This window comes from Cervus elaphus, chromosome 33 (assembly GCF_910594005.1).
Source record: "Cervus elaphus chromosome 33, mCerEla1.1, whole genome shotgun sequence".
NCBI lineage: Eukaryota > Metazoa > Chordata > Mammalia > Artiodactyla > Cervidae > Cervus > Cervus elaphus.
In genome coordinates this window covers 41,352,924-41,377,584 of record NC_057847.1, presented here as the reverse complement: position 1 = coordinate 41,377,584, position 24,661 = coordinate 41,352,924, and the positions used below count along the sequence as shown (strand labels likewise).

The 24,661-nt window shown below is 36.2% G+C and overlaps 1 protein-coding gene across 4 annotated transcripts in view; it reads right to left on the bottom strand.

The window, feature by feature from the left end:
- ACVR1C (activin A receptor type 1C) overlaps positions 1 to 24,661 on the bottom strand; it is an 86,660-nt gene that overhangs the window by 45,925 nt on the left and 16,074 nt on the right. For all 4 annotated transcript variants that reach the window (XM_043894638.1, XM_043894640.1, XM_043894641.1 and 1 more), the window contains exon 2: positions 11,716 to 11,946. In XM_043894638.1, coding sequence (XP_043750573.1) covers positions 11,716 to 11,946 — 231 coding nt within the window. The remainder of the gene's footprint in view (positions 1 to 11,715; positions 11,947 to 24,661) is intronic.

The following is a 24,661-nucleotide window of genomic DNA, read 5'->3' as shown; positions in this document are numbered from 1 at the left end:
GCCCTCCAGGCTCCTCTGTCCATGGGGATTCTCCAGGCAAGAATACTGGAGTGGATTGCCATGCCCTCCTCCAGGGAATCTTCCCAACCCTGGGATCGAACCAATGTCTCCCTCATTGCTGGCAGATTCTTTACCATCTGAGCCACCAGCGAAGCCCAAGGTTACCAGAATATAAGCTCAGTAAGTACTGAATGAGTGAATGAATTAACAAGGAAAGCTCATGCCCAAAAAGGAAGTCAGTCACTTCTGTTTCAGCCATCTGATACCAAGAGGGAGACTTCAAGGATGCCAGATCTTCTGATTTTTAGTCTATGGAATTTTCTAGGCCAGAATACTGGAGTGGGTAACCTCCCCCTTCTCCAGGGGATCTTCCCAACCAGGGATCGTACCCAGGTCTCATGCATTGTGGGCAGATTCTTTACCAGCTGAGCCACAAGGAAAGCCCAAGAATACTGGAGTGGGTAGCTTATCCCTTCTCCAGCAGATCTTCCTGAACCAGGAATTGAACCAGGGTCTCCTGCATTGCAGGTGGATTCTTTACCAACTGAGCTATCAGGGAAGCCCCAAGATAAGCCAGATATCTATATTTTTATATTACGACTCAATGTTTAACATTGTAAAGAAATTCACTTTTTTCCTAGAAATTATATACATCAAATGAAAGCTGTCTTTTCAGATACAACCCATAAGTAGGTAGAACTCTGGATGACTTGTTTTGCTGTTTCTATATTCATTAAAACTGGGTTTAGCTAGTAACGACAGAGGAAGCTATGCAGAAATTTCCTTTTCTCTTTCATGTAAAAGAAATTTGAAGATAGGCAGTTCAATGTTTGGGCCCCCCTGGTGGCTCATCAGTAAACCAACCCACCTGCAAGGCAGGAGACACAGGTTCAATTCCTGGGTGGGAAGATCCCCTGGAGAAGGAAATGGCTACCCACTCCAGTATTCTTGCCTGGAGAATGCCATGGACTGGGGAGCATGGCAGGCTACAGTTCTTGGGGTCACAAAAGAGTCAGACATGACTTAGAGACTAAACAACAAGAGTCCAGTGTTAGCAGGTTGGCTCCATGAAGTTTTGGTCATGCTCCTATTATCTCCCCTATTTCCATCCCTGTGGTGTAGTCATTATCCTCATGGTACAAGCAAGCTGCTATATTTCACCCTTTATCTTCAGGCAACATGATGGCATAATAAGGTGCTAGTTGTGTTTTAAATGAGTCTTTTCAGAAGTTCTAAAACACTGCCAGAACTTAGTCATATGGCCACACTTACCATTAAGACTAGCTCAAAATACTGTCAGTTAGGTAGACAGCCACACACCCATCTAAGTCTAGGTTCTGCTACTAAATGGGTATTGGAGGAAACTAGATGTCTTTGAAACATAGCCTTTGTAAACTTTGAGCCGTTAGATTTTTTCCATTAAAAAAGAACACATGTGCAGCAAAACAGACAGCATAAAAATTTATAAGGAAAGAACTGAATAATGTCCTTAGCCTGGTAGCTCTCCAATATCAACTCCACATGTTAAGAAAATGTGTAAGTTTTGTAAATTCACCCATTGTCAAAAGTTACTTTGAAACTTGATGTTTTGCTCTTCTTTTGTTGTAAAATATAATAAATACACAGAAAAGTGCATATAATATATACATACAGCATATAATTATAAATCCCCATACATCTCTGACCCCCGTATCCCTTCCCTGTTTCCCACTCAAGAGATAACTCACATGATCAGATCCTTTCCCATCCCCCAGGGTATCATCCTGATTTGGGGAATAATCATTTCTCTGTCCTTGTACTGTTTTTCCCAGAATCCCTTTTCCTATATTGTTCCAGGTTAAAGTTGGGATATTTGCATGTGTTGCGCTTTGCTTAGTTGCTCAGTCCTGTCTGACTCTTTGAGACCCCATGGACTATAGCACACCAGCCTCCTCTGTCTGTGGGGATTCTCCAGCAAGAATACTGGTGTGGGTTGCCATGCCATCCCCCAGGGAATCTTCCCAACCCAGGGATCGAACCCAGGTCTCCCACATTGCAGGTGGATTCTTTACTGTTTGAGACACCAGGGAAGCCTGGGATATTTGCGTACAATGTTCATAGATGAGAATGACTTGCTATTTCTTTTTTCATACTGTCTTTTTGGGTTTTGATATCAAAGTTATGCACAGAATGGGTTAAGGAGTGTTTCCTATTTGTGCATGGTTTGGAGGAGTTTGTGTAATAATTACACAATTATCTATTCCTGGAAATTTAGTAGAATTTTGTGGTAGAACCTCTTGGGCTTTGAAATGTTCCTTACAGATATGTCATAAGACAATTATAATTTATGTTATAATTTTCTAAAAGTTAGGTTGTTCATAAATCATGTTGTTTCAGCCTCATGTAGTCTTACCGCTTTTTTCTAAATCTATTCTATTACCAAGACAATGGTATATTAAAATCTCCTTCTGAGATCATGAACTTCTCTATTTTTCCTTATACATCTGTAAATATTTTCTCTATTTCTGAGACCATATTCTTAAGTACACAGAAATTTTAATTTATTAAGAATCCCTTGTAACTTGAAACTTTAATCATTAAAAAGTGATCTTTTTTAACTCTAGTAATATTTTTTGCATTGAAGTTAATTTTATCTTCGACTAATAGAAATGTCAACATTTTTATGTAATATATGCATTGTATATTAAAGCACATATATCACATATATGTATATCAAAGCACATATCAACTTTCTTATACTTTCCTCTAATTATCATCCTCTCTTCCATATTTTCCATTATATATTCTCTATATTACTACATACAAAATAGTTTCTTCTGACCCATATTTCAGGTCCCTAATTCTCTCTTCAGTTGTTGTTATACCAATTGTTGTTAAACCTATACATTAAGTTTCTAATTTTTGTTACTGTATTTTTAATTTTAAAAAGTTTTCTTCTTTTATTGTTCAAATCTACTAGTCCATTTTTTTTTTTACAATTTCCTATTCTCTAAGAAATGTTTTAAATTTTCCTTTTGCTTCTTTAAACGTAGAATAGGTGCTCTATAATCATTGTCTGATAGCTCCTACATATGAAACCTTGTGCTCTGTTACGCTGGCTCATGCTCATGTCATTTTGAAACCCTGTGAGCTCGGAGTGCTGGTTCTTCATTATGTACTTCTCATGTCCTTGCAAAAGTGTTTGTGTGTGTCTCTCTGAGACCTAATATTAAAGTACCTTTCTCCAGAGAGTCTGAACTTTCTTCTGGCAGGCCACTGGAGACACTATTAATCTGGGTCTTTTTTTTTTTTTTTTTTTTTTAAGTTTTTCTTCTGGAGAGTATCACTCGAGGAATGGAAACTCAGGTGTAAAATCTATGTGATGGCTAGGCTATGTCCACACCTTCCCAAGAATAAGGTTTGGGGTTTGTTTTAAAGTTGTTGTTTATCTTTGTTTTTCTTTTCCCCCTGTTCTGCTTACTAATAAATCCAAGCCTCCTCCCTGGGGTTAGAAGGAGATGAATTTACATCCATTCTAAACTGGCAGTAAGGAAAGAGAGAGACCTTTGATATTTCTGCTAAACATGGCAGTTTCTATTAGACGACCCAAATTGAGCCAACCAGGCTTTTTCACTTTTCTCTGAATCTTGAGATTGCTAGTAGCAAAACCCAACATTTCCCTTGCTAGAAAAAGCAGATATGCAGGAGGAAAAAATGTTCCAAATAAGAGTTATCAGAAAGTTAGATAATGATACGTTAAGCAACAATGATGTTCACTGATTCTCATGAAAAGAAAACTGAAAGAAGGCTGTTGACATTGTTGAGTCTGTATGTTAACAAATCAAAGAAAGAACCTATTTCCAGATTTCTTATCATGTTGAGGCTGTGAACTCCTTCATTGGTTAAGATATTATCTAAGTATTTGAAACTTTTAGTTGAAAACATCCTCCTTTAACTTTTACCAATCCAATGAGTGGGAAAAAATGGTATGTTACTTCAGTTTGCATCTCCCCAACATTTATTTTTTCAGTACTTGATCATCTTTTCAGTACTTGACCACTTTGAATATTTTCTTCTATAAAATTTCTGTAAAATGTGTTTTTTGCCCATTTTTTTTCATTTAGCTCTCTCTTTCCTCCCTCTTTTCACTCTTTCTCTTGCCATGCACGTGGATACACACACAAACACACACACACAGAGGCTCATTATTTTTCAAATAGTTACCTTTTTTTCTAGTCATATATAATACAAATATTTCTATCCCATATTTCATTTATCTTTGGTTTCACTTATGTTGTCTTTTATTATTCATTTTTATTTTAGTTCCCATGTAGTCAATTATGTCTTTTCCTTTTATAACAGTTGGATTTCCTGTCTTATTTAAAACAGCTTCCATACTGTAAAGTCATAAAAATCTTTTTTTTCCTAAATTTTCCTCTGACATTTAAATTGTTTTATGTTTCACAATTAGATATTTAATCAAGCTGTAATTTATTTTTGTATATGGTATGACACTGTGGTACAGCCCTGTCTTCTTCCAGATGGATAGATAATTACGCCAGCATCATTTCAAAAATAAACCACCATGGAATTTCCACTTCTGCCAAGTTACACTTTAGATGTCCACAGAAGCCCTTCTTAGTACATCATACACAAAAATGCTGAATAAAATACAAATGAAAACCTTTTTTCTATTATATGATTAACCTGGTAGGGAAATAAATTCATTACTCAGCAACCAAAAATAAAATTCAGATCCAAAGAGATATCTGAACACTAGGATGGCCATTTACCCTGGAGGCATCTGCCAATCCTTGGTAGTAAAGTGCTTGGCTTATCAGACTATATCACAAGATCAGGAGATAAAACATGGTTCCTGAAATCACAAAAGGTCAGATCAGAGATCCTAGTATAAATCAGTCAAATATGAACGGTATTACATTGAAAATAAAACAAAATAGAAAATGTTCTGCAGAGAGGCCCTGGGTCTATATTCATCTATTTGTTTGTCTCAATCTTCACTTTCAGTAGAGCAGGGAAAAAAAAAGCTCCTCACCATAAGTGTGCATCTATATAGGCATACTTAGAGCCAGAATTCATGCTATATGTTGGCAAAAAAAAAAAAAAAAAACTAATCAAAATACTGAATAGATTTCAGTTGGTAGCACCTCCAGATACCTGGCAGAAGCTAATATAAATTTCCTCTGGAGGAATATATTTAAAAATAGGCCTCAAAAGTTTCCTCCAGATATGATTCTCAAAATATGAGCTCACAATCAAAAAATTACAAAACACACAAGGAAAGTGGCCAACCAAGAATAGAAATCAGCAGATTCAAATTCATAGAAGCTGTAATTATTAAAATGATCAGAGACTCCAATATTAGAAAATATAGGGAAAAGAGTTTAAGAAGCTTGAAGAATAAAAACAAAAGGCCCAACTTAAACTAAATCAGTGAAGAAACTGTGAAATTTATTAGAGAGCTCACAGACAGAACCCATTATAGAGACACACACCCAAAATATCTCTTGGAACTTTTACAAAAAAATGGAACTTTTTCACTTATTATTTGTTTTTTCACCCTATAAACAACCTCCCTCCCCCATCCTCCACCCAAAAAGTACATGTTTGGGTATGTCCTTTTTTTTTATTGAAAGGGAAATATTCTTTAAGAGTTAAGAATACATCATTTACTTTTGAAGCTGAATTTTTCCTGCCAAAGTGAATTCTCTCTTAATTTCAAAAGAAGTTGTGAATGGACAATCTGCATGAGTTACAGTGAAAGAAATTTAATAAAGCCTGAGAAGTACTAAATCTAAAGTCACTGGAGTCAGGGCAAGACAAGCAGCATCTGGAAAGGTGGGTAGATATTTCTGGAGTTTAAGAGTTATTTTTATCTGGTCTAAAAATAAACAGTAATGAGAAATTAGGTTACACTACATAAAATATGTTTCTCTTGCTTAATTGATTTGCATTGCCTGTATTTAATTGTAATTTTTAAATATATTTGGTATGCTGCCTAATGAAAATAATAACATATTTGTTATTAGTAGAGACATGAACTCCAAGCATTAGTCAAAACACAACTGTTTTTGGAAATGGTTGTTGGCTTTCAAGTTTACATAAGAAAAAAACCCTCTAAATATTTGTGATAATAGTTGAACTTGAAGGTCACTCCGGTGACATCAAATATATCTAACAGAATAAGCTCCAGGGAAACAAGCAATTTTTTCTAATGTTATATGTCTACCAAACTATAAAATTACTTCTATCAAAAAACTTAACTCCTAAAGATTAAACCCGCATGCAATGTCAAACAAAGAAGTACTTTTTTAAGGGCAAGTGATTGAATTTTATGTGATCTAAATCACATCTTGGTTATAATGATCCAAATTAATTTGACTTTAATCCAATTTAGTATTAAAAATGAATGTGTAAGGTCTTAAAGGCCATTTAAGAAAAAAAACATTGTAAATTAAAATAGTAACTAGATTCTTAATACCAACAGATTGTTGAACTAGTAAATTAAAATAACAAATGTCCTCACTGCATTTAAAATTACTACATTTTAAATATCAACTAAGCAGTGTTTCTTAAACTGTAAACATGTAAACAACTTGTGGGATATGATTAGAATTTTTACTTAATGAAAGTTCATGGAGTACTTTGCACATTTTACAAGTAAGAATATTTTGTAAAATTCTTATTTCAGATATGTGTGCATATGGGGGAAATTATACAAAATGTGTTTCTGTGTGTCACAATGGAAACCTGTACGAAAGCTACTAGTCTAAGAAGAATTAGAATCAAACACTTAAAAGGATTTTAGGAGGGCAAGAGTTTGTGGCTACAGATTTCCAGGTGCTGAGTTATAAGGACACCATCAGGAAGAGGAAATGGGGAGAAAAAAGTCACAAGATGTATTCAGGGTAGGAATTTTGTCACAAAGAAATATAGCAAGAGCTCAATCATCATAAGCAGGACTCAAGGACAGAAAAGAGACAGCTGAAACATGACAAGAGTAGTCACTATGTCTACACCAAGTCAGCTATCCAGAAATGGCCCCACAGTCTGGGGTGATGGCTGAAAGAGCCAAGAGGCAAGGACCCACTTGGTTTTCAGCTGCAACTGAAAAGAGAAGTCCCAGATTTTCTTCAACCTGTTCTGGTCACCTCTCAACGTTTTCTTCTACTATTTTACTCATGAATGTGATGCAGTGTATTAAGTACTGTAGAAATGTCACACTATCTGCTTTTCAGAGCACGTTTATATATTTCATATATATGTGATCACATTTGAAATTGATAAATCCTCTTTAGGCAAAGCAGGGGATATCAACCACACTTACTGATGACACAAAAGCAGCAAAGTTACTGGCGCTGGCTGTGTCCCTGCTCAGTCTGAGCGTTCCCAACTCCTCTCCAACACTGCTGTTCCAAACACAGCTAATAACCATTCAGCACTACCTCACAGAGAGAACAATCCAATCCAAGAGGACTGCACATGCAGTCCTACTCATCTGAATGTCAATTTACCATACCAAGTCACTAAAAGAAACAAATTCTTAGTTTATGAAAAGAAATTTGATATCATTAAATGTCACAAAGCACTTCTTTGTAGACAAATTAATTACTAGCATGCATACCTTCCCAGTTATAAGTAGTCTTTGAAAATTAATCAAGGTAATCCATATCAGTAAAGAAGTCATGTTATAATCTCAATAAATCCATGAAAATACTTGAAAATATTAATATTCACCCATGATTTTTAAAAAGACTTTCCCCAAACTAGGAATAAAAGCAAATTTCCTCAGTTGATAGCAATTGTCTACCAAAAAACAAAAACAAAAAAACCTTTCATACTTGATGGTAAAAGAGTGAGGGCATTCCTCCTAGAACCAGGAAAAAGACAAGGATATTTACTTTAACCACTCTTACTCATCATCATATTGGTGATCCTAGCCAAGGCAAAAAAAAAGCAAGAAAAGAAATAAAATGCATAGAGATCAGAAAGGATTGGCTGTACTCACAGACAAAATTATTCTGTATGTAGAAAATGTCAAAGAATTTTTTTAAAAGCTACTAGAATATGTTATTCTCATAAGTGTATAGGATATAAGGTCAATATATAAAATTAATTTTATTTTCATATACTGGTAGTTAACATTTAGAAATTGAGATGTCAAAAATACCATTTATGATAGCATCTAAAAGCATGCAATATCTAGAGAAGAATCCAAGCAAAATATGTATAAGATGTGTTTTCTAATAACTACAAACTCTAAGAGTAACTGAAGTAAAACTAAATAAATGGAAAAACATACTATGTTCATGGATCAAAAAAGTTAATATCGTTACCTGACTATTTTCTCCAACTAATCCATACTCAACTCAATCTAATAAAAATTTCAGCATTGTATTTTTATGAAAGTTTTCAAAATGATTCTAAAATTTATTTTTTCCACTTTTTCTTTTTTTTGGCTGTGCAACGGTATGCCAGAGTTCCCTGACCAGGGATCGATCCTGTGCACTCAGCAGTGGGAGTGTAGTCTTGACCACTGGACTTCCAGGGAAGTACCAATTCTAAAATGGAAATGCAAATAACTTAGGCTAGCAAATCAACTTGAAAATGAACAAAGTTGAGAGGGTCATATTATCTGATTTTAATACTTCCTATAAAGCTATAATAATCAAGAAAGTTTCATAGTGGCATAACTATAGACATTTGGAGGCCAGAAATATACCCATATACATATGGTCACTTTATTTTCAATCAAAAGATCAAAGAAATTGAAAGGATGGATTTTGCAATAAATGATGCTGAGAACAACTTCAAATACACATGGAAAAAATAAATATTCCACCTGACCTCACAAAATAAAAAAAAATTACATTTAAACTAAACATAGACTTAAATGTAAAAGCTGAAATGTTAAAATTCCTAGAAGAAGCCATAAAAGAAAATATTTATGACCTTTGGATAGATAAACATTTCTTAGGATATGAAATATATGAACTATTAATAATTTTTAAAAAATAAAATGCATTTCATCAAATTTTGATCTTCTACTCTCCAAAAGACACCTTCAAGGAAACAAAATGTCAAAATCCATAGAATGTGAGAAAATCATCATAATACACTTATCAGATAAAGGACTTGTATTCAGAATATATAAAGAACTCTTAAAGTCATCCATAAGAAGATAAATGAATTCTAATATGCAAAAGATTTGACACTTTATAACGAAAGAAACATAAATGTCTAATATGCACAAGAAAAAAAAATAATTTAACATGATTAACCATTAAGGCAATGCAAATGAAAACCACAATGAAATACCACTACACAATCACTTGAATGTCCACAATTAAAAAGACTGATTATACTAAGTGCTGGGAAAATATGGACCAACTGGAACTATCAGACATTTCTACTGGGGATATAAAGTGGTACAAGCAATTTGAAAACTATTTGAGAGATTAGATTTAAAAATTAAACATACAGTTATCATATGATCCTTCAATTCTACCCTTAGATATTTTCTCAAGAGAAGGTGACATATATCCAAAGACTTGTACTCAGTTATTCAGCAGCTTTGTTAACAACAGCCCCAAAATCGAAACAACCTGAATACCCATTGTGGATGGGTGTTTAAAAAGAACAAAGCAAAACCTACAAAGGGATATTACCCAACAGTTAAAAGGTAACAAGCTGCATGAATAAATCTCAAAAACAGGATGAATGAAAGAAGCCAAGTGCAAAATAATCTCCTCCATAGGACTCCTCTGATGTGAAACTCCAGGAAAAATAAATCTAATCTACAGGGATTAGAAAATCAGTTTCCTGGCTTTGGTGAAATTGGAGACTGACCGGGAACATTTTGAGGTAATAGAAATGTTGTGGCAGTTACATAAATGTATGTGTCAAAACACATCGAACCATACACTTAAGATGTGTGCATTTCATTATATCTAATTATACCTCAATAAAATTGCTTGTTTGTTGCATCTTTTTTCTAAGAAAGGCTGGTTACCAACTGGACTTGAAGGTAGAATACAGGCATCTGGGTAGTTAGGCAGAACTTAGAGCTGAACTGGGAAGGATTCACATCCTGACTGCACTCACTACCTTTAATTTGCCCAATTGCATGTGAAATATTTTGTCTTCCTAGACATTTTGTTGCACAGTGTTATCTTGTACCCCTACTGACTGGCAGAACATGTTCTTACGGATAATTATTTCTTGAGAAGACACATTAAAGAGGTCATTGCCACAGACTAATATGGAGACTTTCCTTCCCCTCAGTCTTTTTGATCTTGGTCATGGGAAGAACAGCATCAAATATAGGGGATCTTCATGTCTCTGGTCTACCAAAACCAGGGAAGAAAGTATAAGGAAAATAAATCCTGGTATCACAATAGGTATCAGATGACTACCAAACCAAGGAAGTCTATGGAATCTGAGACAGAATAATTGTGGTGTAAAATCTAAGATTCCTAGTAGCTTTCAAGGATGAAATATTCCAAGTATGACTTCTGAGGTTGTAACATATAGGATAATGCTTTAGAATAATGTTTCCCAAAGAATGAGACAAGTATCAAAGGTGGTATATGAAATGCTTTTATTGAAGTGGTAAACCAATATGATACTAAATAACATTAAATCACACAAGATTTTCTTCTCTGGTTCTCTTAGTTTTTCTGATTATGTATCAAAGTGTCTCATTTCATGTCAGTATGTTTTTAACATGACTATCTTCTCTTAAAAAGAAAATGTAAAATAGCTACCAGAAATACAGTCAGTACATGTGTTTGTTTATTTACTTATCTTCTATTTATGCCAAATAAACTTGTTTTTTGCATAAAGTAAATGTTCTCCAGTAAAAAAAAAAATAAAAGGAGCAGTTAATTTATTAATAATAATAATAATAAGTTAAAAATACTATAGTAGAATATGGTGATATATGAATATCTGAGACTGGATAACAGTACTTTCAAATGTTCATTTGTGAAGAAGAATATCTATCTTTGTATAGATACTAACATATTAAAGAAAATTTACTATCAAGACATTTTCATGTTATAAATTAGTTTTTAATTTGAATTCCTTACCTCTTTAATAGTCCCCCAAATTTCAGATTCCAGAAAAAAGGCCAGATTAACATTTTTGTATCTTATAAATTAGGATGAAACTCCACGAAATTGTGGGAAAGGCAGCAATATATTCACACAATAATAGAGGGTCAAATTCTACTCTGTTTTTCTGCTAACAAGTGCTCTCACTTGAGTGTGGGCAGACAAAGAAGATATGCAGAAGGCACCCATGAAAAAAAGATTCTGTTTCCATGAAAGTTGGCAATCTACTATTTTTAGTTTTGCTCTTTTTTCTCTTCTTTTTTCTTGGTATACATTTAAATTTCTTTCCTTTAAAAGGATGCATAAAAGTTTATGTTTTATTCTAGGTTCATTAATCACTTCAAAAAATACAATTCATGTGGACAGATTTCTTCAAAATTGTTATGCTGTTGTCAGTGTTTCAACAGTCTTGTACAATTTTTAAAAAATCAACCTCAGCTAGGCTCTAGAGAATTTTAGCAAAAAAAAAAAAAAAAAAATAGAAAGAACTGTAAAACAGATTTTCTTATTTAAAGAAACATAAGACAGTTTGATTTCTATCATGCTTATAATTTCCCAAGAGTAAAATGAAATTTGGAATGAACAAAGATAAACCTTTTACCTGTTGGAAGGTGCAGTGTTATGTTGTTGCAAAAATCTGTGAAGCAGCATTCCGTTTTGGTAACATTGTTGGAACTATGACAGAAGACTTGTGCATTTAATTCGGGGAGAGAGACACAGGACTGGATCACCTGTTCCCTTCCATTGGTTAACATAACAGAAGCCCAGCATGCGCCTTCTGTTTGGCAGGTAAAGTTTGAAGAGTCACACAAAAGACAAACGCACTTCAAACCTGGAAAAGATAAGGCAAGACGCTTTAAGATGCGAAAGTTATCATGCAAAGAAATTCAGTCTTAATGAAAACTGAGACAGTTTAATAGCACTGGATAAAACATACGTGCTAAAGCTGGTCCTCTCTCTCAGTCATGTGTTTTATCAAAAGCGTTGCCCAGTCATCACTTATTGTTGCTTATATTTTTACAAGCAATCTTTTCAGTTGACACTACATTTTTAAACAATTTTCTCATCCTTGGTGTAAATCCCTCCTTTTTAAACTCAACCAGCTCATTCCTAAATCAATGGTTCCTATGAAATGCTAGGATACAGTAACACAGCAACCTAGAAGTGCAGTCCAGCATCATTTGTAGAACATTTAAGCATTGTTTAAGGAGCTCACTATCCAAACAATCCAGTGTATTCTGTTCATTTACAATTTCTCCTTTAAAGTCAATGTGCTAAAAACACAAAGCTAACCGCAGATAGTCACAGCTTTAAAAAATTGTGAGACTTTACATTTATATTCTATGATATTTTAACAGTATTGTATTGTCACAGGACTTTTAAGGCATTGATGAGCCATTATATGTCCCCCTTTTCACTAAAGAATACATCTTAGAATGAGACTCATTTGAATATAGACCATGACCTTCAGGCGAGTTTCTTTAATGAACACATCTATTCAATAGAGCAAACACACATCAATTGTAGAATGCAATAAATCTACATCAATAAAAATTAGACTTTGTTAATCTGTTCCCTTCACAAGTTTCCACAACATTCCCCACTTAATAAACACACACACACACCCCACATAAACTCACATGATCAAAGTGGTAGAGTACTTCTGTTCTGATATAAAATGTCTATTATCATGAAAAATCCAGTGGTTGTGAGTAACTTATTCAAATTTCATTTGAATTACTTTAAAATAGAACAGTGCTGAATAAGCCTTTGTATCATTACTTAATGAAGATTTTGTTAAATCACAACACCCCCCTGCAATATAGTTTTTCTATCCAACCATTTTTACTCAAATTAGTCTTGAAATTGCTAATTACTCAAACTGGAGCTGATTTTATACCTGTAAAATATGTGATATATTAATGGCTATTTTTATACTCAACTTCAAATGTCAATGTAAGCAATACAGATAATATTTCTATATAATTGCATGTGTAAGAAAGAAAAACCACATATTGATCAATAGAAATTCTCTCTTCTTTTGATAATTTTTCTTGACCAGTAAAATACTATCTCTATAACCATTTTTATTATTACATACTAAGGGACTTAAAATCATGAAATAAAATACCATTTTGTTATCAACACTGGATCAAGTATAACAGCTTACTCTTCTATTTATACCACTGGTTATCAATATAAATAAATATAATCTTCTGTTGATATTTATGTGCTATGGTAGAACCTTATAATGTAGACTGATTGGGATTCAGTAGAACTAGATATATAAAATGTAGATGATTTGAAAATGTTTTAAGTCACTCTTCCTGCATAAAACAGAGCTCATATAATAAAGATCCATCTACCCAGGGATCTTCTGACAGTAGAATCTCTCTCTCTAGCATCTTCTGATTCAAATTTGACAGAGGCCTTCATATTTGGCTATTGCTTGCCTCCTCTGTGCCTCCATTTCCTTATATGAAAGATAAGGGATTCCTCCTCATGGTGCTGTTATGGAAAATAAAATAATCTATGTGAAGCCCTTAGAATAATGCCTAATACCTAGAAAGCACTATGTAAGTTAACAACTACTAATTACTATGCAATTAGTGATGATGTCTCATTTTACTGGAGGAGTTAGAGCTAGTTGTTCTATGAAACAATCAAAATACATTTGTAATTCATATAGGAATGAGTGAATGAACTAGGTACACAGACCATTGGAAAAACGTCACAAAGAAATGCATCTCCTTTCATACTGCCGAGTGAGTTGAACGTTCTCATTCTTTTAATGGCCCAGACTAGATCCCAGATGATGACACAGCAGGATGATCTGGTGATGGTATAGATAAAGAATTCAGGAAAAGTTGAAGGTTCCAGTCATAGCTCTATCACGCCCTTGCTGATTGACTTTGAAGAAGGTCTTTAACCTTACAGGGTTTCAGTGGCTTCCTCTGAAAATGGGAAATGAACCAGGGGAGGGGCAGTAGGTCCAGAAATCCTGAAGTTTCACTGAGTATTATTTATCTCACGATTCTATTAAATTACAACTTATGGAAATTTACAATCACAAAATATGGAAAATTCTTTCAAAGTTAAAAAAACCTTCCCTACTGTGGTTATTCTTCAGTCTCATATTTTAAGCGTTTGAAGTTGGGAAGAATAAATCTCCCAACACATAGTCTCAAACCATTTGTTACTACAAATGGTGGTAACATCAGGGTCTCCTTGAATTTTTTATTTCCAGGAGAAGTATAACCTGGAAATCAAGACACGTAACTTAGGGATATGGGTCCACTGAGTGAACACAACCAGAAGGTACTCAGCAGCTAAACATATGCTAGTCTCATGCATGCTCATCATTGCGTATAATTCCCAGTGCAACCATAGGAATTAGTTGTCACTCTCTCCATTTTACAGATAATGAAATGAGGCTCAAAAAGATCAAGTGACTGAATTTATGTGGCAGTTATTAGGCTACTTAAACAATGTTGTTTCTATCCTACCAAAGCTGATATTATTTTAAAAACAAGATGAGTACAAAAACCATCTTCCCACATCACCAGTTTCTATCGATGGTAAATAAAATATAACTTCTTATAACATTTATATTTTATATATAAGAAATAATATTTTACTTTTAGAATAAAATATAATTCTAATATAGCAAAAACAAATTAAAATTACTTAACAATGGACAGTTGAGATTTTGATCTTTATATTCAAATAATCTTTTTAAGCAAATTCTACCTACTTTTTGAGAGACAGGTGGTCAGATATCCTGTGCCATACATCTAGTATAAATAACCTTACCTTTCAGTTGGTTTAAGTGTTTTAAGTGTAAGCTTCTAAGTATACCTAATCTAATACTTTCTCTTGGAAGCATCACTAGCTCCTTATAGAAATGATTATGTAATAGTTCTTATCAAGGAATAATGTAGATACTCACTGAATGTTTAATAGGCTATAAAAATATCCTCAGTTTAAAGTAAAAGGTACCAATCAGAAGAATAATACAGACCGAAGTGATACAGTTAAGTCATAGTAACTGACATGCTTACTTTAAATCCTGCACAATGGAAAACATTGACAAAATTGAGAACTTATTGATGATAATGGCTTCAAACAATTGCTAAATGTCTTCATTTACTCCAAGTCAATTAGCTCTACTATATGTCACTCACAGAGAACAAACAGCAAACTAAAAAGAACCTAAGATGTGTATCTAATACACAATCTACAACATAGTTAATCTTGCACATAGTGAATAAGTGGGAAATAAAAAATGCAAGACTCAACATAGAATTCTAGTGTTACCAGTTAAAACATAGGTTGCCATTAGAGACAACACACATTCATATTTTGTTTTTTAAAAAATTGACGTTAATTGAGTCAATTGCACTAGAATATTCTACGACAGGATAATCTGTTAGCAGATAACAGGTCAGACTTAACATTTCTTTATTTTATACTTTCTCATTATACTGTACTTGAGTCATACGGAAAGTGATAGCAAATGAAGTTGAAGAAGAAGGTAATTACCCGTAATAAGGAGGCCTATTAGACTTTTCCCCACAAGGAAGATTGCACTTTTCTTGTGTCTCCTCCCACCCTTTTAATTATCCTCTTCTTCCCCCTTTTTGCCAATTAGTCTATAAAAGCCAAGACATCTGTTACCCACAAGACATCTGTTACCCACATGAAACCAAAGGATGTGAACATTCCTAATCAACCAGAAAATAAATGTTCATCCATATTTACACGTGAGGGCAAGCATACCCTGGCGTCTGGAAATGCAAAAACCATCAGATTACATAAAAGAACCAAGTGTATCACTTGTATTTGTGTGCTATTCTTACTAATAATATTCGGTGGGGAAATATTAGTTGTTTTGAAATAGATACTATTTTCAATAAACTGATTTCCTACATTTGGTGGCTATATGCTAACACATCTATTGGCCAGTGCCTTACCTAAATTTTTGATACATGCCCTTTCTTCTTTTCCAGAAATTAGTTGATTCAATGTCCCTAATTTGTGAGTTTGATATTAAACAAAATATTTTTTTAATTTAGAAAACTGTCTCAAGTTTGACCTGATGCCATTCATCATTTGCAAGCTTCTAAGTTAACAAAAGATTAATTTAAGCTCATCAGTGTGCTGAATATGAAAAGTATAGCAACAAGAAAGTAGCCAGGACAACCAGAACTGCTGTCTGCAAAATAAAGCTAGACAGGGTCAAAGGAAACCAGGCAGGGATCTGTCTTCCTTTTTCATTTCTTTTCAAATTTTAATTTTCTTGTCATGTGGTCATTTCAAAGTATTTGCTTTTCTTAATGGCAAGAAAGAATAGAGAAAGAAAGTAGCTTTAATAAAATATTAGTTTAGTTCAGTACTAAGTCACTTCAGTCATGTCCAATTATGTGCAACCCCATGGACTATAGCCCGCAAGGCTCCTCTGTCCATGAAACTCTCCAGGCAAGAATACTGGAGTGGGTTGCCATGTCCTCCTCCAGGGGATCTTCCCAACCCAGGGATCGAACCCACGTCTCTTATGTCTACTGCTTTGGCAGGCGGGTTCTTTACCACTAGTGCCATCTGAGAAGTCCCAAATGCAAACTTTTTGGCCAAATGACCTTTCAGCCAAAATTCAACTTCTAGAATTCTATTTGCCCAGATATATCCAAAGAAATTCAGAACTCCTAAACTATTGTATACCAAACACAAAGGAATATTATTCCTTTGTGCAAGTGGCTATTGTGTTCTCTGTTTAAGAAGGTCTCACTCTCCTAACTGAGAAGGAATGGAACTACCCTAACAGGAGAGATTCTACCCAGGACAACTGCTTTCACCTCCAGTTGCAGGGTTCAATTTAAGAAGAGTCCAGTACATCTTGAATTCTAGTACTTGCCACTCAGAATATCCTTAGCCCAAAATCAGCACTAAATGAAACCTGAGGTTTCAGCCCACCTCTACCATAAACCACCTAACTCTTCAGACAAATTTTTCAACCTCTCCACATCCTAGACTCCTCATCTGAAATATCATAAGGTCAGGAAGTAGATTAGAAGATTTTTAGGTGGCTCAGACTAAAGAATCCACCAGCAATGCAAGAATCCTGGGTTCAATCCCTGGATCAGGAAGATCCCATGGAGGAAGGCATGGCAACCCACTCCAGTATTCTTGCCTGGAGCATTCCATAGACAGAGGAACCTGGAGGGCTCCCTACAGTCCATGTGGTCGCAAAGTCAGACACCTCTAAGCAACTAACACACACAGAGACGCCTCCAGATTTACAGCCCTCTGTTACTCTGAGCTCGTTCTCAACTTAAGTAACTTTAGGGTTACCATATCCATGACAGACAGAGAGCTGTCTGTCAGAAACATGAGCACCCGGTGAAGGACAGGTTTGCATTCCCATATTCACACACTGATATTTCAGTGGGTGAGCTGATCCTACCAGTTTATAATCCAACAAAACTTCTCCAGTCAATATTAAAGGTTATTTTGCCCTATATTTATCATATGAGAATCCATTGTTTTTTCCAATGTCAACATGATATTTGGGAGAAGTAGAGGAAAGTTCAAAGCCTTTCTGAATTGGTGTAGACATCAAGACTCGATTAATCTCTAAAATCACAATATATACACAATTACAACTTTAGACTTTGACTATAAGTGGCTGGATGGCATCACCAACTCGATGGACAAGAGTCTGAGTAAACTCCGGGAGTTGGTGATGGACAGGGTGGCCTGGCATACTGCGATTCATGGGGTCGCAAAGAGTTGGACACAACTGAGCGACTGAACTGAAATGAACTGATAATCATGTAATGAAGAAAAGGACCGACTCTATCTGGGGTCTCCCATAGCAAAGCATGTCAAAGAAAAGGTTATTCCTAATCACAGGACACGTTTCTTCTGCTGACATCCCATATAATTCTGACTTAAGTTAAGAAGCTCTTTTTTTACTTTGGCAGCCTAAGTGGCTCTTTATCAAATTTTTATTTCAAGTCCTAAGATCTGTACTGTGTTCTTAGGAGAAGAGTAACTCTCAATGGATTTCAATTACAATCCAATTACATTGAATAAAACAAAACCTACAATTGTTATTATAACCTAATAGGCTAGAAAGTCTGAATTCTTCCAAATCTTTGAACGTCATTTCTTATAACTAAGCCTCCTAGACCCACTTGTCTCCATTTTATAGCTCTAAATAACAAGTTTCTTTCCCACATCATGACCTTGCCACTATGGAGTCAAAGTTCCTCCAAAAAATTTTAAGCAGAACTATCATGTGTGCGTGCTCTGTGCTAAGTCACTTCAGTTGTGTCTGACTCTTTGCAACCTGATAGACTATCGCCCACCAGGCTCCTCTGTCCATGGGATTCTCCAGGCAAGAATACTGGAGTGGATTGCCATGCCCTCCTCCAGGGTGTCTTCCTGATCTAGGGATGGAACCTGTGTCTCATTATGTCTCCTGCACTGGCAAGCAGGTTCTTTACCCCTAGAGCCACCTGGGAAGCCCAGAACTATCATATGATTAAGCAATTCCACTTCTGCATATTTACCCAAAGAAAACAAAAATACAAACATGAAAAGATATGTGTACCCCGTGTTCACTACAATGTTATTTACAATTGCCAAAATAGGGAAAGAACCTAAGTGTCCATAAACAGATGAATGGATAAAGAAAATACAGTATACACACACAATCACACACTCTCACACACATTGAAATATTATTCAGCCATAATAAGAAATGAAGTCTTGCCATTTGTGACAAGGATGGACCTTAAACATTATGCTAAGTGAAAAAGGCAGACAGAGAAAGACAAATATATGATTTCATCTATATGTAGAACCTGAAAAAAAAGTTTTATTATAATATATGGTGATAAATGTAAACTAGATTTTTCTAAAGGGATATTGTATTAGGGTTTTCCAGAGATACAGAACCAGTAGAACATATATACACACACACATGTATACATATATCCATAGATATAAACATCTATATCTACAAACAGAGAGAGAGATTTAGTTTAAGAAACTGGCTCACTAGATTATGGAGGCTGACAATTCCAAATGTTCAGGTTAGGCCAGCAGGAAGGAGACCCAGGGAAGAGTGGATGTTGCACCTCAAGTCTGAAGATGGTTTGAAGGCGTAATTCTTTCTTCTGGAGACCTCAGTTTGTTTTCCTCATAGGCCTTTAACTGATTTGATGAGGCCCACCCAGTAAAGGAGAAGAATCTGCTTTACTCAGAGACTATTGATTTAAATGTTAATCTAATCCTAAAAATAACTTTACAGCAACATCCAGACTGGTGGTTGACCAAAAATCTGGGTACCATGGTCTAGTCTAGTTGAATCGTAAAATTAACCATCACAAATATTTACTATGTATCAAACACCATGGTAACAAAGGAGGTAGGGAGAAGAGCAAAAAGGCCATTCTCTAAATGAATGACAGTGTTAAAGGACATTACTACAGTGTGCTAAATGAAGCCAGAGGTGGTATACAGTATATTAGGACACAGCGGCTGAATGTTACTTAATTCAGCAGGGGAGGGGGCAGGATAGATAGGGGAGGCTTCTTTGAGATGAGTCTTGAGGAGCACAATTATTCTTCACCATCCCCAGTCTCCCCAAGACCCCCATCGCCATCACCCCACCCCCATTCCCCCCACACACCCCCACCCCCGCCATTCAGAGTACCAGTCCCACCCCACCCTCTCAGCAGTCCTCAAATTAGCTTCCAGTCAGTCCCACCAGCCTGGGGAAACCACGGGCAGTCCTCACCCACTGGACAGTGGGGAAATAGCTCTTCTTGTGGGGTGAAATACATGGACACTAACTTGCCTCCACTTTACCAATACGTTCCTGTAACACCCACTCCGCAGATGGAACTCCATTCCCAGTCCAAGCATCTTGGCGTCCCGAGCACCACGCTCCCAGGGCCCTCTGGACTGTACTACTATCTGGGAAAGATGGGCCACCTTCCCCAGAGTAGCAGTTTGGGGGTCGGAGCCCTCCCCCAGCGCAGGGCCCGGGAACTTCCACCTCCTGTTCGCCTGGGGGGTTTGCAGGTCCTCCCCGGGGTCGCCAGGACCCGAAGGATGGTCAGCCGGGCCTTGGCGTGAGTGAATTCCGGACTGTGTCCGCTCAGCCTGGCTTCTCCCCCTGCCTGCCCAGAGAGTCTCAGTCCAGAGATGCCTTCCCGGGGATCCCGGGTGCCACCTGGCGGCAGCAGAGAGAAGACGCCGGCTACTTTTTACAGGAACCATTCCGAAGAGCGTTTCTCAAGCCTCGTTAATCTGCCACCCTTCGTTTTCTGTTATTTGACATTTGAAATAGAAAGTACGGGCGTCTCAGGTGACGCTAGTGGTAAGGAAAGTGAAAGTCGCTCAGTCGTGTCCGACTCTTTGCAACCCCATGGACTGGTCCATGGAATTCTCTAGACCAGAATACTGGAGTTGGGTTGCCGTTTCCTTCTCCAGGGGATCTTCCCAACCCAGGGATCGAACCCAGATCTACCGCATTGCAGGCGGGTTCTTTACCAGCTGAGCCACAAGGGGTAAGGAACCCGCCTGCAATGCAGGAGATGCGGGTTCTGAGGAGGAAGTGGCAACCCATTCCAGTCTCCTTGCCTGGAGAAGACCGTGGACAGAGGAGCCCAGCGGGCTACAGTCCAAGGGTTCGCAGCGTGGAGCACGACGGAGGGCCGAACACACAGACACATAGGGAGTACAGCTTGTCTAGAAACAAATCAAGGCCGTGGTGACTTGAATGTGCTTCTCCGTTGGAAAAGTGGCCTTCTGCTCTCCAATTCCCTTGACTGTCACACCCCTAGCCCAGGGGAAGGGCTTTGAAAGCTGCTGCTTGCTAGATCAGAAGTATTAAAAGAAATCTCTTGCTTGCCCCCACAAGATCCCAGCTATCCAAATACTGCTAGCAAAGTTTTTCCAAATTGTAAGAAAAGAAAAATTGATAATTAAGCCTTCAAGTCTTATTGGCATATTCAGTAAGATCCCACTGAGCAGTTATGTTGATGTTCATATAAAATCATACTTGACAATACCGATTACTAGATTTGGGGGTATCACCGCCTATAAAATCTCAAAAATAATTCTAGGATTTAATCAAAGATTGAACTAATTGCTTTCCCCAGGGAGAACATTGAAAAAAAAAAAAAAGCAATCTCTATTACCATCATTTTCAAAAAGAAAAGGAATACCAACCAAGTAAGTAAGGATATAAATCACAGATCTAAGGACAGGGCTTAAAAGATCAAGGATATCTTTTAAATTTTTCAACTGTTGAAAAACAATTGCTATTATCATGTCACATTTCTTTGTCTTTCTCTGATACAAACTGTTAATCTGGGGGTGGACTGTGCATCAAAAAGTGGAACTCAGAGTGTTCAACCTGTTCCTGCACTGTTTTGTTGATGATTAATGGCCACAATCCACACAGGAATTTTCTCTTAAATGGAAGAGGCAACCATCCATAGTGCTGTTTTTATTCAGTATGAAATGTTCCAAAAAAAAAAAACTGAATAAAGCTGAATAATAAAAGCCATGCATCCCAAGCTACAAAGAAAGCTAATAGTAGGAGACCAGTGTTTTGACTGTTTTCTTTGCTCAGAAAACAGATTGCTGGGCCTTCTGGGCTCAACTCAATGAGCTCACCCTAGGCAAATGCTCATCTACCAGTGATTCACTGTGTAAATGCTTCCACCATTATAGGGGCACAGATATTAGTACTGTATTTGATCAGTCTGCACTTTTAAGTCTATTTTATTGGACAATGGTATTTTTTGAATTATTACAGACCTGTGTTCAATATACTGCTTCTCAAATCTATGATGAAGTCTTGATCAGAACACATCACATAATTTTAATATTGTTTCCATGAGAATATTACCAATTATAACCAACTCCTGAAGAATATGATTTCCAGCAACATCTTGTAGTGATAAGCACAGATTGCTATTCTGTTACATGGAGAAATGAACCTATGTAAAGAAAAGAATAGCCCAGGAGTCCTGATTCAGCCCAGTGTATTTAGGAAATGGGGTGTTAATCCTAGCTCTAGTAACATTAACTTTGAGGCTTCTATGACCTCAACTGTTCCACCCAAGAAAAAATGGTGGCTCAGACGGTAAAGAATCTGCCTGCAATGCAGGAGAATCAGGTTCGATCCCTAGGTCAGGAATATCCCTTGGAGAACAGAATGGCTACCCATTCCAGTATTCTTGCCTAGAGAATTCCATCGCCAGAGGAGCCTGCTGGGCTCCAGTCCATGAGAGTCACAAAAAATGAGACAAGACTAAGCAACTAATACACACACACACACACACACACACACTGTCCTTCTCAGTTCTAAAGTTCTATGACTTTATGGTGAATGCATTGATGGCCACCAGGCAGTATGAGACAGAACAATGTCAATGAATGCATATCCAGGGAACAAAGAAGTTATATTAGAATCTTAGTTCTCAAAGAAACCTATTCAGAAGAATGTTACATTATTCTGATAAAGTCTGAATTGTGTAATCAGAGTTTATACTTTGGAATTCCACTGAGTCATAGAAGCCTAGTTTTGTGTTTTCAATCTCACTGAAGTTGAGAAGATAGAAATCATGTAGGAGAGGATCACAGGGAATTTGGTGATGAAAGGAAAACAGAAGACATATTTCATCTATTTGTGAAAAATAGAATAAAACACAGAAAGTTGACACAAATGTAAAGTTTTAAAAGCTAAAGAAGCTCTAGTTTATTTAAAGGAGGCAATTAAAAATAATCAATCAAGAAAAGAGTAACTAATAATCACCAGTCAAACTACAGGACTAAAAGAATATACAGATAGAAAAAGAGACAAAACAGCCTCACATTTGGAATGCAAGTAGCAAATAAAATTGAAAAGTTAGTCTTCAGAGTTCTCAAGGGCTCACTTGTCAGAAATTTTTATCACAATCCACATTTCTTCATTTCTATGATCAGATATGGTAAAGAATAGATAATTCTCAATCTAGAAATAAAAGGAAACTATACAAAGTAAGAAGCTGCTCTAACTAAAAATAGAGTGACAAGTGAAGAGTTGAAAGGGGAAAAGGAGGGCAAGTGATTTAAAAGGAAGTTTTCTCTAGGGCTGATCCCAACTTTTCCACACTGACCCCAAAACTCAAAAGTTTATTTAGCTTGGATACTATGAAGAAAACTTACACTGTAGAAGCAGAAAAGGGGCAGCATGATCTGATCCTCTATTTTAAAAAGTTGAGTAGGAGTGGAAGCTGATGAATGGGAGATGAAATTTTTAAATTCATGATTTTTAAAACATATGTAATTCTCAGACTTTGCAGGATTATCACAGCTGCTATAAAAGGTGGGTTACAAGGCTTTCCCTGGAATTATGTTTTCTTTCTGGGCTTTCCTAGTGGCTCAGAGGGTAAAGAATCTGCCTGCAATACAGGAGACCTGGGGTCAATTCCTAGGTCAGGAAGATTCCCTGGAGAAGGGAATGGCAACCCACTCCAGTATTCTTGCCTGGAGAGTCCCATGGACAGAGGAGCCTGGCGGGCTACAGTCCATGGGGTCACAGAGTCAGACATGACTGAGCGACTAACATTTTTTTTTATCAAAGCATTATTAAACAAAATAACTCCTTGCTTTTTTTCCAGCTATGCAAATATATTTCAAGACATAAAAGTGAAGAACTACAAGAAATTAGAGGACCTTGGAAGGCTCAACTCATATTAAGCCAAAAAGCAGAGAAAGTCTAAGACAGGTTGTCCTGAGTTTTGCTGCTATTGTCACAATAAGCCAGTACAAAACAAAACAAAACAGAAAACTATAGCAAAAGAATAAAAACAACCCTTATCTTTGTGGCTCTCTTCATTTGAATTTAACATTGTGGGAATTCAGCAAGGTGTAGGGAGAGGATCCTCCGCCTCAGAAGACTCCACATCTGTATTTGAAATCCTGAGTCACTCGCCTGGCCAGCTGTGTAGCCTAGGAAGTCTCTCCACCTCTCTAAACATGACTATGCACTGGGGAAACAGGGACCATAATTCTAATCTCACAAGGTTTGGTGATTAAGAAAGCTGTTTTATATAAGACATGTGACACACAGATGTTAAAAACCTAAAAATTAAGTTCCTGCTATTATAAGTTATTGACTATTAGCTGTTCCGAGATCATCATTCAAAGCCCAAAACTCACTCCTTGACTATAACTGTGACTATTTAACTCTTTATGGCTTTGATTAACGTTTTCTTTGGTAGTGAAACTGCAGCACTAACATGATAAAATCAGCAGCTTCAACTCCAAATAGACTTTCTTTGTCTTAAAAACAAAAACAAAAAATTTTGGCATCTAGGCATGATCAAAGAGTAGAAGGATCTAGAATCTTAATTCTCATATTGATTGTTATACTAAAATTTTTCTAAAATTTTATATAAAATTATACTAACTATAACTATAATTATAATACTATAATTAACTATACTAAAACTTTTCACAAAAATGATTCTACTATCAAGTAG